The sequence below is a fragment of the Oryzias latipes genome, chromosome 4 (genome assembly GCF_053564925.1).
Source record: "Oryzias latipes strain Hd-rR chromosome 4, Olatipes_Hd-rR_3.1".
Lineage (NCBI taxonomy): Eukaryota > Metazoa > Chordata > Actinopteri > Beloniformes > Adrianichthyidae > Oryzias > Oryzias latipes.
Window position 1 is genome coordinate 36,214,836 of NC_136240.1, and position 18,633 is coordinate 36,233,468.

Sequence of the window (18,633 nt, forward strand, 5' to 3'; positions counted from 1 at the left end):
TAAACCATAAATACACTTTTTATTTTTTTACTTTACATAATAAAAGATTCGGATTGATATGGAAAACTAAAATGCAATCCACTTGAACAGAGTCTGACTGAAACATTGACTTATAACATTTTGAATCAAGCTATCATAGATTAATTCAGGGCTTTGCAACCTTATCCTTCCAATTTGGCCCCTCTGGCTAAAAAAAAAAGTTACAAATTTGAATAAAAATAAGTCATTTAAGTTTAGCACAAATTTGAATCTATGCTACGCAACAGGGTCTGTTGTTCAGAGGCAATGTTCTCAAAGTACGTACAGTCAGGACCATAAATATTTGGACAGAGACAATATTTCTAATTTAGTTTCTGTACATTACCACAGTGACTTTTGAATAAAACAACTCAGATGTCATTGAAGTGCAGACTTTCTGCTTTTATTCCATGGGTTGAACAAAAAGATTGCATATATCTGTGAAAAACTAAAGCATTTTTTCATTTCATGGTAAGTAATTGGACAATTGACTTCCATGCTATTGAATGGGCAGGTGGGGGCAATTCCTTTGTTATGTCATTATGAGTGAAGCAGATAAAAGGCATGGGGCCTCATTTCTAAAGGTTCCGTACGCACAAAAGAAGGCGTACGCCACTCACTACGCAATAATTGATATTTATAAAAAGCAAACTTGACGGGAAAATGTGCGGTCCTTCAAGCTCTGACCCAGGCGTACGCACAAAAACGGGTGAAATGAGAAACGGCGACACCGTCGGCAGATGGAAGAAACACGTGAAAGTGAAAATGACAATACTGCCTCTCAGAAATAACATGAAGACTTCACAAAGCAAGTCTGACAATTAACAGCTACACAAACACCCGTTTGATCCATCAGCAGTGAAACAAACAAAAAAATCAAACGAAAATTACAACAGAAATTCAAATGAACACTTATTTGCAAAAAGAAAAGTGAAATATGTTCTGCAATATTGGCATGTTGTGCAATTCATCCTCATAAATAATATAGTTAACAGAACGAAATAATGTACAAAACTGATATTCTCGTCAGTGTGTCCGTCTGGCGGAGCAGATATAGGTGCAATTAGATAGATGGATAGATAGAGAGAGATGCATTAATTATCCACTAGGGAAAGTTGTTTTCACATTAAAACATTTCTTCATAAGCTACAGAATTATGGTATTCATGCATATGCCTTTAGTTTGTTTTATTTTTGATAAAACAATGTATGGCGTATGTCTCAACCATTCAGAAAGCAACAAGAAATTACATTTGCTGATCAGTTTCCCATTTCCACGTGGATTATTACCGACATCTGTAGCTTGTCAGATGTAATTAAATGGAGGGAAATAAAATGCCCCATCACAATGCGTAATGACGCACAATGGCTGATCTGGCGCTCTTAGAAGATGTGGCAAATGGAAGAATTCGGAGTGAACGCATCTTTAGACAGCAAGAAGACGTGCTGGCAAACGAGGACGAGTGGCTTATGAGCCGGTTCCGACTTCCTCCAGCCGTCCTGTTGGACCTCTGCGGGCTTTTGGGCCCGGCGTTACAGAGGAGCACTCGGAGGAACCACGCCGTGCCTGTCCCACTTCAAGTCCTTTACGGCGTCTGCCACCGTCTGCCACTCACGTGCCTTTTTGGCATCAGTAATGCCCACACTGTGCCCTCCAAACAACACTTTTCTCTTTTCCTACTCGCCAGCGATAACTTCTACTTCACATTGAGTCAAGTTACGTTTTTTTGATTTCCTCTCTGTTTGCCATGGTTTCCCAATCAATGAATATTCATTTGTGGGCGTTTCACGGACTATTTATGGGCAACTATGGGCGTGTCATGAAGCCGCAAAAGCTGCGCTGCATTTAGAATTGGTTGTGATTTATTAATGGGAAAGATGCGTAGGATGTGCGTGTGCACGGTTTTATAACTCCGAATATTTCTGTGCGTTTGCACGTCCTATGTTTCATCCGTACGCCACTTCTGACGCAAATCCAACGCAAAGTTTTATGAATGAGGCACCTGGAGTTGATTAGAGGACTCGTGCTGCATTTGGAAGATTTTGCTGTGAACAGACAACATACGGTCAAAGGAGCTCTCCCTGCAGGTGAAAGGAGCCATCATTAAGCTGAGAAAACAGAAGAAAAAACCATGAAACCAGAAATCGCTACAGTATTAGGAGTGGAAAGAAAGCACTGGTGAACTCAGCAATGCAGAAAGACCTGGATGTCCATGGAAGACAACAGTGGTGGATGATGGCAGAATCATTTCCATGGTGAAGAGGAACCCGTTCACAACAGCCAACCAAGTGAACAACACTCTCCCGGAGGTAGGCGGATCAATACCCAAGTCTACCATAGAAAGAAGACTGCATGAAAGTAGATCCAGAGGGAACACTGCAAGATGCAAGCCACTCATAAGCCTCAAGAATAGGAAAATCAAACTCAAACTTTATTTATTTATATAGCGCCTTTCATTTCAATTAAAAACACAAAGCGCTTCACATAAAAGCAGATAAAACAGTCATAAAAACCGAAGATTGTTAAAAACAGCAAACAAAGGACAATCACACAAAGATGGGACCCCTCCCTCACCCCCAACCCCCCAACCCACCCACCCACACCCCACCTACCCAGTTCCCCCCGTAGAACCCTGAACAGAACCAAAGAACTGCAGCTTAAAGAAGGTCTGGCTTGGTACTGCTGCGAGGAAACCATATGATGGGGATCCATTTATTCCAAGGCCCAGCCCGACCACAGGGGTCACTACCACAGCGCCCGCCCAGCACAGAGCAGCCCAGGGCCCCATCCATGGCTATTAGACCACAGAGCGGGACCCCAGCCCGCCCAACGAGAACGGGCACTGCAGCAACAGCACCCCCTACAGGTCAAGCCCCAGAAAAATGGATCCCCAAGAGGAAACACTGGAGTTAAAAACATCAGAATAAAAATTATCATAAAATAACAACAATAAAAATAGAAAAAAAAGATAAAAAAATAAATAAAATAGGATTTAACAATGTCAGTAATTAAAAAATAAAATACGTAAACTGATTAAAGCCTAACCTACGTATCATTGGTAAAATAACAATAAAAAGAATAGCATGTTAAAAAGAGAGATAATAATAGTCCTTACAAATAAATAAATATGTAAATAAATTAATTAATTAATAAATAGATAGATAAAAAATAAAAAGACATAGGAAATGTTCAAAGTCATTTAAAAGCCTGACTAAAAAGGTGGGTCTTGAGCCTCTTCTTAAAAACCTTCTAAATAAAAACGTTCTTAAAAAACCTTCTTAAACCTTCTTAAAAAAAAGGAAGGCTAGATTGGACTTTGCTAAAAAGCATCTAAAAAAGTTCTGGAAAAACATTCTTTGGACAGATGAAACCAAAATCAACCTCTACTAGAATGATGGCAAGAGAAAAGTATGGAGAAGGCGTGGAGAAGCTTCTGATCCAAAGCACACTACATCATCAGTAAAACACGGTGGAGGCAGTGTGATGGTCTGGGCGTGCATGGCTGCTAGTGGCACTGGGACACTAGTGTTCATTGATGACGTGACACAGGACAGAAGCAGTCCAATGAATTCTGAGGTGTTCAGAGACAGACTGTCTGCGCAGATCCAGGTGAATGCAGCCCTGTCTGCGCAGATCCAGGTGAATGCAGCCCTGTCTGCGCAGATCCAGGTGAATGCAGCTCTGTCTGCGCAGATCCAGGTGAATGCAGCTCTGTCTGCGCAGATCCAGGTGAATGCAGCCCTGTCTGCGCAGATCCAGGTGAATGCAGCCCTGTCTGCGCAGATCCAGGTGAATGCAGCCCTGTCTGCGCAGATCCATGTGAATGCAGCCCTGTCTGCACAGATCCAGGTGAATGCAGCCCTGTCTGCGCAGATCCAGGTGAATGCAGCCCTGTCTGCGCAGATCCAGGTGAATGCAGCCAAACTGATTGGGCAGCGTTTTATAATACAGATGGACAACGACCCAAAACATCCAGCCAAAGCAACTCAGGAGTTTATTAAAGCAAATAAGTGGAATATTCTAGAATGGCCAAGTCAGTCACCTGATCTGAACCCCATTGAGCAGCATTTCACTTGTTGAAGACTAAACTTCAGACAGAAAGGCCCACAAACAAACAGCAACTGTTTGCTGCTGCAGTAAAGGCCTGGCAGAGCATTCAGAAGGAGAAAACCAGCATCTGGTGATGTCCATGAGTTCAAGACTTCAGGCTGTCATTGCCAACAAAGGCTTTTCAACCAAATATTAGGAATGACCATTTGGTTTTCACTTATTTCAATTGTCCAATGACTTAGGAGCCCATGAAATGAAGGGATTGTGTTTAAAAATGCTTTAGTTTTTCACATTTTTATGCAATCTTTTTGTTCAACCCATGGAATAAAAGCTGAAAGTCTGCACTTCAGTGACATCTGAATTGATTTATTTCAAATTCACTGTGGTAATGTACAGAAACCAAATTAGAAAAAATGTGTCTCTGTCCAAATACTTATGGTCCTGACTGTAACTTTGTTTATAAGTATAGATACAAAAATGGATTCTACACCATGCATGGTGTAGAATCACTGGTGTAGAATTTGTTTTTGATAGGAAAAGCAGAAAAGGGATGAAATCCCACCAAAGACATGATAGAAAATGTCATAATTCACTTGGTTTTCTTTCATTTTTAATTAAAGTAAATGTGCTGCAGCAGGAGATTCTTATTTGACACAGGGTGTATTTTATTTTGAAAGGTACTTTTATGTGCTGCTGTAAAGGAAAATATTGCTAGTTTTATACCGAAAAGTATAAAACTTACCATCCTGTTTTTGTAAATATTTAAAAGCTACATTTTACAAACAAATGGCTTCATGGCCACAAAATATAAAAAAGTGTATTTTTTAAAGGTTAAGTCAGTTTTTGCGGCTCTCGTTGTTTTTTGCTCAGAAAGAAACTGGACCCGTTTTTGATCCATATTCCTCTGTAGTTTGTCTCCACGAGAGGGCGTCCCTGCACATCCAAGAGACAATGAGCTGGAGGAAATGCCATGGAAGCTTTTAACTGAAACCAGCAACTTTGGGATTAACAATAACATTTGAGAGAACAAAAAATATGCACCAGAAAAGAAAAAGCTGCCCCCACCTCCCTAAACCAGCAGAAATCTATAAAGATCTTCTCCTGCAGCCGAGGGGACCTCCTAAAAACAACAGATGTGCTTCATCCATGCAAGCAAATTAGGCTTTCATATGGGACGGAATCCTTTGTCACATCAAATGATCTCACCCAGAAGAAAATCCTCTGGATTATAATGAAATTATTACAGCAGAAAAGGAAAGAAGGGTCAATGAAATGAAAAAATCCCAACAGCTTTGAGGGGAAAAAATGCAAACATAGAGGAAAATATTTGATAATCTAATCACCCAGGGAGCCTGCTTCATCTAGATTATATGTCAGACGGATTATTATGTCTGCAATGAAGGCATTTGTTCCAAAAGTGTCTTTCTCATCCTTCAGCACTGATCCATGAGGTTTCCTGCAATAATATAGTGTCTGAAATGTGCAGCTAATGAGCGTGGAGCTTCCACAAAAGCCTCAGGCCTGTGTCTCTGATGCCAGCAATTCTAGGAAAACGAATCACACAATGTGTGCACAGAGGGCCCCCACCTCCCTGTGTGCACAGAGGGCCCCCACCTCCCTGTGTGCACAGAGGGCCCCCACCTCCCTGTGTGCACAGAGGGCCCCCACCTCCCTGTGTGCACAGAGGGCCCCCACCTCCCTGTGTGCACAGAGGGCCCCCACCTCCCTGTGGGCTTTCTGCTGAGCGAGCCCATAGAAACGCACCACACCAGACACACAACACGGCCCTACAAGTGTGAAGGGAGCGCCCCCCCCCTCCACACACACCGCCGTCTTTCTGTCGCCCCCTCACAGACACGCCCACAAAGCACTGGCGACTGGCGACCCAACCTCAGCCCTCGCCAACTGACCTCTAATTATGTCATGTGAAAAACCGGTGTCCCATTGAAAAGCTCCCTTAATCAAACCCAATTAATTCCGCTTTTTTCCCTTATTCTCCTGAGCGAGGAGCGCGTCTCCCCAATAAGACTGTTAACTGCAGCCGGGCCCCTCAGATCTGCCAGAGTGCAGGAGCAAAATAATGGAGTGCACAATTAATCAATTAGTCTGCGGGGGCCCGGTTATTCCTGCTGAACACGGCCGTGGTGGTAATTCTGCATCCAACCCCTCAAGGATGTGGACGTGGTTCAGCCCCCCCCCATGCCAGGGGTCTCTGCAGACGCCTCACCTGTCGGCGTGTTCCAGTCAAAGACAAACTTCTGTTTAAGATGCAACAAATGAGGCTTGAGACGAAAAATGTCCTGGTTTTTTGATAAATAAAACATTTAATAAAACCCATTTAATTATGACACACTTTGATGCAGAAACAAAATTTAAAAACGAAAAATTTGATTTGATAAAAGGAAATACTTTTAGTAAATACAGGCTCAGAGGTCATGGAAAACCAGTGTATGTCATGGATTTAGTCTTTTGACTCACAAACTGCACATCTTTGTAATACATCACCTGATGCTCTGGCTTCCTCATAAAATGACCAACAGAGACCTTTCTATGCATGTTTTAGGGTTTAGCAGCGGTAACTACAGAATTCATAGCACTTCATGACTTCTGTTTTAGGATCGGGAATGAGCCAGACTGACATAAGACGTCTTAAATTCCCAGTGGTTCATCTTTAATTTAGTCAATTCCTGTTGCTCTTAACCACAAGAAACACCTTTTCTATTTGGGCTGAATAGAAACTTTTTAAAGAATTCATTTCTTTAACTTGATTTAAAAAAACCAGAAGAGCCCCTTTCCCACCTGGACTCACACGATTAAAGATTAAAAGATTAAATAGAAAACGATAATTCAATCCCACATAAACGAATCATGATACTCTCTCCACCATGCTTTGTGTGATGCTGTTGATACTTTTTCTACAGAAAATGAGTGTCTTTGGTAGGACACTGAATATAAAGTGATGACATTGTCCACCGAGCCGATAAAGACCGAGTTCTGAACTCACCTTATTTGACCATTTGGGGTTTTTCATTTGTTATTGTAGCTCAAGAAAAACTTTATGCAGTTTATTTTATTTTTGAACTTTTCGATGCTCATCGAGTCTGTGAGTTTCCCGTAGAGTTTGACTTCCTGTTTCCTTACCTGTGGACCTCTGACTGGTCTACAGGTGAGTCTGATGGCGGAGCTGTTTGTCTGGAAAGAGGGCGAACGGGACTGTTATTTTGTGTCTTTACTTGATTCATGAGGCTAAGATCTACGCAGCTCTTTGTTGATTTTTAATGAAGGTAACTTCTGTTGAGTTACTGATTTAGTGGTGGGGTTTTTTCAGTCAGAGTTGTGTATCACAGTGTGTAGTTCCCTGTAGTTTGTGTGGATGGTGTGACCAGCCTGTATTGCTTTGGTTTGTTCGTCTTGGTTCAGTTTGTTAGCTTTTGGTGTCAGGTTAAACACTGTTAACGTTACATTCAGTTGACCCGTTTTAGTGAACAATACTTTAGATTTAAGCCCTAAACTCTTCCACCTGCGGCTTCTTGGTAGATGTTTGGTGTATCACACAGTCAGCGGCTTTTCAAATGAACAAACGGGGCTGTTGGGTAAAGTGTTAGGTGGGATTACATGTAGTTTTACACAAACATTCACGCAAAGATGATGTGATTTGTTGGTTTGGCTCTTGGAAGCTGGAGTTCTCCCGTCATCCCGTCCACAAAATCAGGACAGTCTCCCCATGAAAATAGCTGAGCCTTCTGGCATTGATCAGTTACATGAGCAATTCCATTCTGATTTTCTGTCACCTTTTGGAGAATTTCTGTCTGTTTTTCACTGCATTAGACCTTATATGCTCAAAGACGCCTGAGGAGCAGACATTCTCTGCATGTTCATGCGCCTTTGGCTGCTGTAGACCCGTCTGCAGGTCTGAAAAGGAAAAAAATAGTTCTGTTTGTGATCCTTACCGGGATTAAAATGGCGTAAACCTCAAATGCAGACTTTGTTTTAGCATGAATATGGATAATATTAACGTCTGAATGAACCTAAAGACCACCTCCGATGAAAAGGGTGTTTCTAACATGTTCTTATGTCAATTTCCTGAGGATGGAGGGCATCTATCAAGAACATTTAGATTCAAATTGCATTACTGGATCTTTCTTTATTCAAATTGTTGGAAATCAGGAGCAGGCGAAAAAACACAGTTTGAAAAAGAACCTGTTTGTGACGTCGGAAATACGCTGGGCGGGACCTCGCAACAGGAAGGGAAGGGGAGGCGGGGTTGCTTCAGGGCAACGGTCCCGTCCACAACTCAGAGGGGAATTTCTGATGAACTCCTGCTGCTCTGCAGAAACTATGTCCTTAAAAATGACTGAACTCATAATGAAAAGACTACGGGGAACCTTTGAGAACAGACTGAAAGAGGATCGGAGGGCTTTGATAGACTGCTACAGATGAAGAAACATGCAGAGTGTTAGTGCCACCAGGGGAGGCTTTTTTCTCAATTAAATCTTGATTTTAAACAGTAAACTATTTTCCTAATTAATCTGGATCAAAATTCCAAAACATAACAGTGCAGAAGATTGTGTTTTAGGTTTCCTGTTTTCCCATCAAATCCAGTTTCTGGTCAAACTGTTATTCCCAAATAAAAACAGAACAATGGATTTAGAAATTATCTTGATTTATAAATTAACTGTTGAACATTTGGGGCTTCCTTATCATCAGAACTTTCCCTATAGACGGAAAATGTAATAAGAATTTTGATTTGTAAAGTTGTATGTGAACAATTCAAATAAGATGAACGAAGTCTGTGAAAGTGAATGAAGTAAGAAAGTTTAGCTGCCCAAACACTGTGAAGCACGGTGGTGGGAGTGTAATGACTGGGCAGACACAGTTTCTAGTCCTTTTAGCTTATTTCTTTTCCTGTGTGAGCTTGGATACAGTTCTGACTGGATTCCAAAAAGCAGCTGCTGGGAAAGTTCTGCAGATTTACTGCTGTTTTTAGTTCAAACATCAACTTTTTATTACTTTTCTGCCTAAAATACTGACTTATTGGGCCTGGAGTTTGATGAACTGTTCTGCACAGAGAACTGTTTCTCTGCTGCTCGTTTTCCCAGCATGCCTTTCTTTGTGTGACTGCCGCTTACACATTGCCTTCTTCTGCCCCTGGCTGGTTCTAAAGCCCCGACCCGGCCGATAGTAGTTAGTGCCTGAGCGGACCCGAGTCAGCCCGGTCCGGCCCGGGTCCTAATCCCTGAGCTGTCAGAAGACCCCACTCTGAACTCATGGTGCAGCACAGGAAAACGCTCTAATTGGAGGATTTTCTCCATCATTAAGCCTGATGAGCAGCCCCATCCGCCCGCCTCTCCTCTGCTCTGTGTGCTGCTTTATGCTCCCACACTTTTTCAGCTTAATCTCTTTCTTCATGTTTTCACCTTCTTTCATCCGTTAATTTTAGGCTTTCCTGTTTTCCTGAGGAGAAAAACAAATGTTGCTCCTTTGGAAATTCAAATCCCCTAAAGACTAAAGTGTGAGCCGTTTTCAGGTCATCCACTTATCCAGAACCCACCGTACTTAAACCTTAGCTAACAAAGTTCATGAAGACCCTTCAATGTAATGACATCTTTATAAGTCGTCCTGTTTGGTTCTTAAAAATTCCTGAGGATCTTCTAGAAAAGGCGCAGCTATGTGACCTGGTTGAGAGTCACATCCAGCCGTTCCTGGTGCCTTTGAGGCGTGTCAGAAATCACACAAACACGGCCCCCGCGGCCCCCGTGCACCTCTGCCTCCTCCACATGCTCATCCAAGCACCTCCGGCCCCCATCTGCTCAGGAGAGTGACTGGGATGCTGCGTGGGCCACGGAGGCGCCGGTCGCTCTGTGAACATGTGCTGCAGCGGCCCGCTCCGCCTGCCCGCCTGCTTGGGGCAATTAGGGAGCCGGGTCTGCGTTCTGGACCCCCCCCCCCCTGGAAACTCTGATTGATTGGAGTCTCATCTTCCTAACAGGCTGGCACCCCGCCACCAAACTGTGGAGCGGCAGAGATCCCTGGGAGGGGATAGAAAGAGCTCGTACATGACGGAGGGAGAGGAGGAAGAGGAGGAAGATGAAGAGAAAGAATGCTGCTGTATGTCAGATGATTATGATTAGACTGGAATAATCGCTCCGGAGTCTTAAACACTAAAAAAACTCCACTGTGTGGGAATGGCTGCAGGGGTCAACTTGAAAGGAGAACGTGTCAATAAAACTCCTATAAATCTATATTTATTTTCTCTGGATATTTCCAGAACATTGATAAATGAAAACTCACAAAACACATAAAACTAAGACACATATGACAACATCTTGTAAATTTCCAACCCAAAAAACATCTAAAACTGCTCCTGTGCAACGTTCTCTAACCTTTGGTTTGTTTTTGGTCCATAATTCTTCTTTAAATCCTAATTAAGAAAGATAAAAGTCTGTTGTCTAAAAAGAAAACATTAAAAAATCGACTTATCAGGCGGCAGCTACGACACGACTTTCCTTTTATGAGCATCTTTCAAATCAACCAGCCTGTTTCTTTGTTGGTTATCATGTCAAAGTGATTTTTTTTTCCAAAGGTACAAAAACATTAAATAACATAAATTCTGAAATGACATTTCAAAATAAGGGTCCTGTTTAAACTCTGATGTGAAAAAAAGGCTTCTGTCTGAGCCTACAGCGTTTGTGCCCCTCCGCCCTCAGACAAAGATCAATTGTCCCAAACAAAGACGGGACGATGTGGGGTGACATCCTCACAGCCAGCCGTCCCTCCAGCGACAGCCGGCGTTCATCACTCCCACAGTTTTGCTGTTTTCCTTCAGAGTAAAGATCCTTTTCATTTTTGGTATTTCCTCCAACCTGGTGGTTCATAAAGTGCCAACATCCTCCGTTCCTGCAGCTTAGTGAACAGGAACAATTCTAGACCAAACGGAAACTGACCTTCTTTTACGAAAATGGTCAGATTTTAGCAGAAAAGTTAGTGAAAAGAATACTTTTGATATGACAAAAGCGTTTTATGCTGATGGAAATGCAAATATGTCAGCTTAATCAGGGTTATTTGGAACAGCATTGGTGCTGGTGTTCTAGGAAGGAAGAGGAGGTTTCTGCTGCTTGGCATCCTAAAACAAAACAAGCAGGATTCATTTGATGTACTTCAGGAAAAAATAGAATTAGTTAATAGAAAAAATGTCCAATTTCACAGTTTCCAATCCTCCTTTCCTCTCCCTGCTCACATGGGTTGCCATGTTTTGTCCATGGACTGGATGTGCTCCTTGGCCTTCATTCTTAAAGCAGCAATACTCGAGCTCCGCTGGTCTACATCCTCCATGGGGAACTTATCAGGGTAGGCCGCTGCACACTGGTACGGAGGAGGAGCCATGCTCTGGATCCCCTGCCCCATGGAGGAGTGAGGATGAGGGTGAGAGTGGGGAGGGACGTTGATGAAGGTGTGGCTGGCATAGCTGGGCTGCAGCCCCTGAGCTGGGCCCATGAAGCCCGGGATGCTGTGGACCGGCGTCGCGCTCGACAGCGGGGAGGGCAGCCAGGGGTCCAGCGCCAGCGGGTTGGTCACTGGGCCCACGCTCGGGTGGACGGGGGCCGAACGGTTGAAGGAGAGCATGGGGGAGTCGTGGAGCTTCATGGCGCTCGCGTCCATTTTTTCCTGTCGACGCCATTTCGCTCTGCGGTTCTGAAACCAAACCTGGAAGAGAAACAAATCCAAAACTAGAATTGAACCGACTATTTGCACAACACGGCCATGTGCATCCAGTTTTTAATGCATCAACAGAAACCAGATCATTGTTTTCTGTTGCCAAGCAGCTTTTCAGAAAATGATAATAACAGATTCTCCTTCTTCTGGTTTACATTTCCCCCTGAAAAGGCAGAAAAACAAAAAAGATACATTGACATTGAGATTATTTCAAGTGTAACTCCTGCAAAGAAAGTCCACAACAATCCAAACTCCACGATGGCATCAGGTGATGTGTGCTCTTCATCGTCGTTACATTTAGCTCAATTTATGAAGCCAATTAACCACTAAACCTCATGATCTGCTGACCTGAACGCTGAAAAACCACTAAAGGTGTAAAAGGATCAAAAGAGCTTAAAGTTTCAGTTCACTGCAACACTTTTGATATAAAACCTTAGATAATAAAGATGTTTGACCAGCTCTGACTTGTTGTAACTAAACTTTTCTCAACATCAGAATGATTTGTCTCAATTTCCAAGGATCTATAGAATAAGGAAACTACTGTGAAAATGAGTCCAAATCCTTTTGCTACATATTCTGCTTGACAATCAAAAATCTTGATTTGAAAGTCAAATTGTACGTTCATTTTTTAATCAGGTTAAAGGATGTTATTTTTACGTTAAATACATGTAAACAAGTCCGGCAGACTGCCTTCATTTGGATTTATGCTCCAAGAATAAGTGCTGGTTTCAGATTTTATGAGGGTTTATTAAGTCGAGCCAACTTTTCTCCAGATGACATCCTAATTTTGTTCACATGTTGTTCTAAAATGAATTATTTTCATTTGTTACACTGCTCAGTTTTTGTCACCGTAATCAAAATGAACTATTTTTTAGTCCATAAAAAACCTACAAATTACAAACCCTTTGCTTAAAACCAGCAAAATGCTTGTTGGGCTGTGTCACATTCAACCTTCAGATATCCTATCTAACCGTTTGTAGTTTATTTTTCCTCATGGATGCTTGTGTGGAACTCCGTGTTTCACTGAGTCCCTGCTTAGACGCTTCATTCTGCTATTGCTGTTCTTCCCTGTTTTTGGGCTGCCTCTTTCTGCAGTGCAGCCAGAAAAAGGAAAGACTGGGTTCATGAATGAAGGGACACATTCGTCCGTGTGGACCTGTGGTGCCCGGTCTCACCTGGACTCGAACCTCTGGAAGGTTGACCTTCATGGCCAGCTCCTCCCGGCTGTACACGTCTGGATAGTGGGACTTCTCGAAGGCGCGCTCCAGCTCGTGCAGCTGGTAGGTGGTGAAGGTGGTGCGGTTGCGGCGGTGCTTCTTCTTGGGCGGATCGTCTTTGCTGGACGCCGGAGACTTTCCTTCGTCCATCTGGATGCTCTGCCTCAGCTCTGCCAGCTCCTCATCACTCTGGTTTGCAAACAGGCCCGTGTCTGTTTGGAGGACGAGAAGTAATCCAGGAAAAAAGACGTTGATCAGCTGCGTTTTTGGTTTGGTTTTACTCAGCAATAGAAGGAAAGGAGTTTAGAGAAGCATCAACCACGACAGCGGGCTGCTGCTGGGTTCCATAACCTTCAGGAAGATTCCTACTTGGAAGAGGAAAAGCTGCTCAAAGGTTTTCATCTGTTCCAACCTAAAAAGCTTGTGAGAAAGGGGGGGGCAGCAGCTGAGTCAGGTAAAAGGGGTCACGGAAGGTCAGAGAATCTCAGCTCTTTTGAGAGTTAACAGCAAATGAATGCAAATGTTGGGAACTCATTTCAATGAATATAAATAAGAAACCAAATGCATATATTTTAAAAATTACATAAAATACTTTTGCTGATGGCTTCTGACAGATTTAGTGTTGATATTTATTACAAAAACATATTTTTGATTAAAAAAACGTGTTGTTTTTTTGTGTGGACCATGTTCCATTTGGACGCAAACACTTTTCCTCATCTGACACGGAGCAGCAGCGTCACCGTTTGAATGAAACTGAACCTGCAGAGATGTCGTTGTGAGGCCTCATCACACTCGTCTTCCTCAGCACTCTTCCTCCTCAGTGACCTCCGTGTGAACTTCCATGGTCATAAAAGTGTGGACCCGAGTCAAGGCGATGCCTTTTGCCAATCCCAAATTAGTCAAACCAGCAAGTAATTGAATTAAAGTACAAAGAAGGTGATCTCCAAATGAGATCAGCTGCTGTTGTGAAGCAGTAACACGATAGCAGTCATTCCGCATGTCAGAGGTAGGAAAAGACTTCCTTTGACTTCCTTGCATAAGAGATTCCCATTTAGGATGGAGGCAGATGGGCCAAACTTCCAGGAGCATCTGCTCCAAAACAGGAAAGAAAGTTAACTTGTCTTTCTAAGAAGTTGAAAACTATAAACTAATCTGAGATTCTTCCACCAGCCGTGAAAGTTTAGAAAAGGCTTTTTAAAAGAATCTAACTGCAATCAGAACCTATAGTGCAGGACTTTTCAGCTCATGGGTGTGGAACTCATCCCACCAATATTTGGTGACAGGACCATCCACATCTGCCTGGAAGTTCCTTCTTTTTTATCACTGGAAGACAATAAACGACGTGGAATCAAAACTACAACCACAGAGCTCCTCCTGGTGATGCTGAGCCTGTCATTCACAGCTTTTAGAATGATTTAGGATTCAAAAACAGACATCTATGGGATTCTGAAAGGAGGTTCAATTCTAACAGTTGTAGAGTTGGTGATCATTTAATGACTTTCTGTTTGAAACTGTCCCACCTAAACGTTAAAAAAACAATGAATATTCATAAATATTCAAGCTGGATAGTATGGTAAAAAGTTTTTTAGTTCAACATCAATAACAAACTTCTGTAAAAAGAATTATGCACACTAAAACCTGAAGAAAGTAAATGTTTTTCCACTGAAGATTGAAAAAAGTTGAGGTTTTCTTCACATCAAGTTACACTATTTCTATTGCCGTGTAATCAAGCATGTGTGTTAGAGCCGTTTAAACACCCTACAACGTTTTAACCGCATTTGCAAAGGAACAGGTCATCCTGGGAGGCCAGCAGTTCTATTGGCTGGGCTGGGTGACGTAGCCAGACGCTCATTGCTACGTTAGTTTTCTGAAGCTACAGAGAGAGAGAGCTTTCAACTGTACTTTAAAGTTTATTAATGTTTATTTGTTTTTGGATTTACATTTTTTGTAACAACCTTTGAGAAGTAAAGATCTGAAACAAAGAATTTGGACTGTGGAAGTTCATTTAAGAAGGACTCTGAGCTCTGACTCTGTAGCCTCTCAGGAAATAGACGGAGCCACACTGACAATGTCCATCTATTCCAGTTTTAGTGTTTCATTTTAGTTTGGACTTACTTTATGTTTCGTTTTCCGTATTTTCTGTCTCTTTGGCTAAAACAGATTTTAGTTTTAGTGGCATTTGCAAAAAGCAGGAAAAAGTCCAAATAAAATGATTTTGCTTTCTATATAAGAATATTTTTCTTGCATGACATAAAATAAGAGCATCTTTGTTGAAAAAAGTTTTTTTTTTACTTTCATCCGATTCAGTTAGGAAACAAATAGTTTGTTCTTTTGCAAACATTGTTTAAATAAAGTTTCAAATGAAAACTTTTCAAACAGTTTTGCTCTAAAGCGTCTGCAGGTTTTCTCTCGTCAGGTTCACGAACGACCCGCTGGAGCTTCACAGGAGGTTGTCATGGAAACGTGATTACCCACAGTCCTCCTGAGCAGGTGAGACCTGCTGGGTCGTGGACGTGACTGTGAGAAGCCCCGCCTTCGCCCGCCCCCGTTTATGGGATGTGTTGCTAAAGCGAGGTGGCCGTGATCTTTCCACCGGCAAACGGCGGTGGTGGCAAAAGCAAAGTGGGATTAGGAGAGGTTCATTTCCCCTCCTCTCATTAAGCAGCCATGACAAAGAGCAGCCACTGACAAAGGCAGAGGTCAGCTGTGGTTCAGTGACCAGCTCTGGGCCTGTCAGCCCATCAGCCACCGGTCTGAAGCCCGCCGACTGTTGATCGGCAGAGATGGGGGGGCGACTGACAGCGAACGCACTGACAGGCAGCTCATTCAGGAAGAACTGGACCCACTTCACAGGAGAACCACAAACACAAAGAGTGATGTCATCTACCTTCATTTAAACGGAGTTGAACCGGAATCCCGCTTTCATTTTTCCGTCCCAAACTCACAGGCCACCTGCCCCCGCCTGAAAATAGCTTCAGATTAAACGTGGCAAATTTAATTCTGAGACCGAACGATGACAATAACACCCGAATGAAGCTGGACAATCTAATCTAGCAGAAGAGAAGATTAGGGGGAATTCCACAAGGGGATGGGATTGGTCTTGGGGACATAAAGCCCCCGCACCATCTTGTCCTGTGATTTATCTCTGACTTCACTAACAGTAAATCTGCCCTTCAGCTGCTTTTCCTGTTTAGAATTCAAACTTTTCTGCAGAAACAAGTCCAGTAAAAAGTCACACTTCAAAAGTCACCTGCCAAGCCTCGTTTAACGTGAAGGAAGATCCTCCTGCTCACCAAAGGACTGATTGGAACATTTCCCATGTTCTATTATGGGTTATTTATACTTCTGTTTAAATAGAAAAACATTTAGGTAAAACTATAGGTTCAAGTGTGGATGAACACTTTTGACATTCTGTTTTAAAGTGTTAATCTGGGCATTTTCCCATCATAAAAGGTTCCAGTTTAAGAACATCCCCTCTGGTTTTGGCGGGTCACTATTTTAATGACATTTACATCAACCCCACCCCTCCCAAGACAAGTTATGCTGAATGAATCAATAAAAAGGATAAATTGCCTTTTATTTTTTGAAGCTATAAACTTCTGCATCTTAGCGACCAAAGGTGCTGCTGACGGTCAGAGAGCCATCCTTCACTAACCGTGGTACTGATGCTGCTCTGCGTCGCTGTTCCTCACAGAGTGGGGGGGTCCGCCATAAGTCGGGTGTGGCGAGGGCTCTGGGCGCTTCCCGTGTTCCGCCATGTCATCCCCGCCTGCTCTTTGGGGCCCCGGGGCCCCTGCAACAGGGCTCAGCACTGGTTCCTGGTCTTTACTGAAACCCAGAATGACATCAATGCTGTGGACGTGGCCCCCCGCAACCGCAACGCCACCCTTCCCTATCTGGTGGAAGTTGGCGGGTGAGAGGCAGCCGTCGTCCACCATGCTCATGGTATCCAGTGATAAATGCATGAGAGCGTCTGGGCTCTGACCCGCGGCCGTGGACGGGCAGGGAGGCGCTGATGAGAGACCACAGGAGGTCACAGGTCACCACTCGGGAATCAAACGCCGCATCCGTCCACACAAACGCCCAGAGGTCATCCTCAGCAGATGACAGGATGTTTGGGCATGCAGCACAAAAAACTATGCTTTTTAATGACTCATAACACTCAATGTGGTTTTTCTTCCCACAATATTTACATTAAGAAGTCAATCTTTTCAAGTGTGAGACATCAGAACTGAAAACAAAGTCAAACATCCTCAGATGAAACGGAGATTTCCGTCATTTGATGTCATTACAAGTTCTTTAGAGGAAATGTGTTGAAAATTCACATGTAGGAGTTTGTTTGGTGCTGATGATGAATAAATAAATGGTTTGCAGTCCTTACCTTTCGGATGCAAATATGTCGTCCTGTCAAAGTTTTAGAAACTAGCAGTCCAGCTGGATGGATCACCCCCCCCCCCAACTTTATTCCCCCCAGATTCTCCACGCAGCGGTTTCTCAGCCCGCTCTGCTGATTCACATCCCTCTACTTCCTCTGTGTGCAACAATTACGTTCACACTTTCCAAAAAAAGGTGCAATTCTCAAAACAGCAAAGGCAGCCGGCAGAAGCAACATCCGCTGGCGGAGGAGAGCTGGGACTGAGACAGACGAGGAGATGAGGCGGCGCATCAGAGGAGAAACCAGGGGATTACAAGAGGGTTGCTAATTGTAATCCCTCCCCTGACATCGATTTTCTGCCCAAACAACCTTTTTACGTGCCATTTCTAGTTAGTGCCACTGAGAGGACTAAAAGAGGAATCAAACACGAGAAAACCTGGAACTGCAGAAATGAAGGAAACCTTTGCATCTTTGTAAATATCTATTAAATTGGGGCAAAAGTGACCTTTTTCTTTCAATGTAACATTTTTTGACAACATTTGGCGGTGATGCATTTAAGTTTTCGATTAAAACCAAATTATTACCACCTTTAAACCGTTTGACGTTGATGTTTCTTCTACTTTTTTACCACTAAAAGTGTCTGAAAGGGTCAAAATACTTACTGCATATATTGAATTGTTTAGTCTGTGTATAATTTACTTTGTTTCTTTACAACAAAACTAAAATCTAATTACATGCATGACTCCCCCTCAAATTTTCAAAATAAAGATGAGATGTTTTCAAAATAAAAGACAATTCTTAGCCATAAACTTGCTCTCTATTTTTAAAACAAAACAAAACCATATTTAAGCTTTTTGATTCCTAAAACAGTCTGTAAATGGAGCTGGATCCACTGCATAAAACAACAGTTGGTTTGTATTGATCAAGATGATCTGCAGCTCAGTGGTCTCGTCTTATTAACTTATAAGCCTTTCCAAAAATCATAATAAAATTAAAAACATTTTATTTGAAGCAAAGTGGAGTATCTTTTAATAGAATAAACTGGCAATAATCCAGAACAAGCATACCTGACAGTTAATAAAATTCATCCAGTCAGGCTATTAAAGAGGTAAACGCTTGACCTGTCAGTTCAAATAGCAGTATTTTCCATTTAAATGTAACAGAAAATTCAGTTTTCTCATTTTCATTTATTGCCTAGTTGTTTTCATACCAACAAATTCTAACCCTGGAGGTCAAAAATAAACGTAGTGATTCTTTTTT

The 18,633-nt window shown here is 42.6% G+C and overlaps 1 protein-coding gene across 2 annotated transcripts; it reads right to left on the minus strand.

The window, feature by feature from the left end:
• Positions 1–10,290: 10,290 nt before the first annotated feature.
• rx1 (retinal homeobox gene 1) lies at positions 10,291–17,666 on the minus strand. 2 transcript variants are annotated; one of them, XM_004068380.5, is made up of 4 exons: positions 17,380–17,666; positions 16,654–17,010; positions 12,957–13,210; positions 10,291–11,772 (listed from the first exon to the last, which is right to left on the minus strand). In XM_004068380.5, exons 2-4 carry the CDS (start codon positions 16,961–16,963, stop codon positions 11,302–11,304), a joined length of 1,035 nt encoding a protein of 344 aa, XP_004068428.1. In that variant the 5' UTR covers positions 16,964–17,010; positions 17,380–17,666; the 3' UTR covers positions 10,291–11,301. The 2 variants fall into 2 exon arrangements, with proteins under 2 accessions (XP_004068428.1, XP_020558440.1); XM_020702781.2 differs by lacking the exon at positions 17,380–17,666 and having other exon boundaries at positions 16,654–17,093.
• Positions 17,667–18,633: the final 967 nt, after the last annotated feature.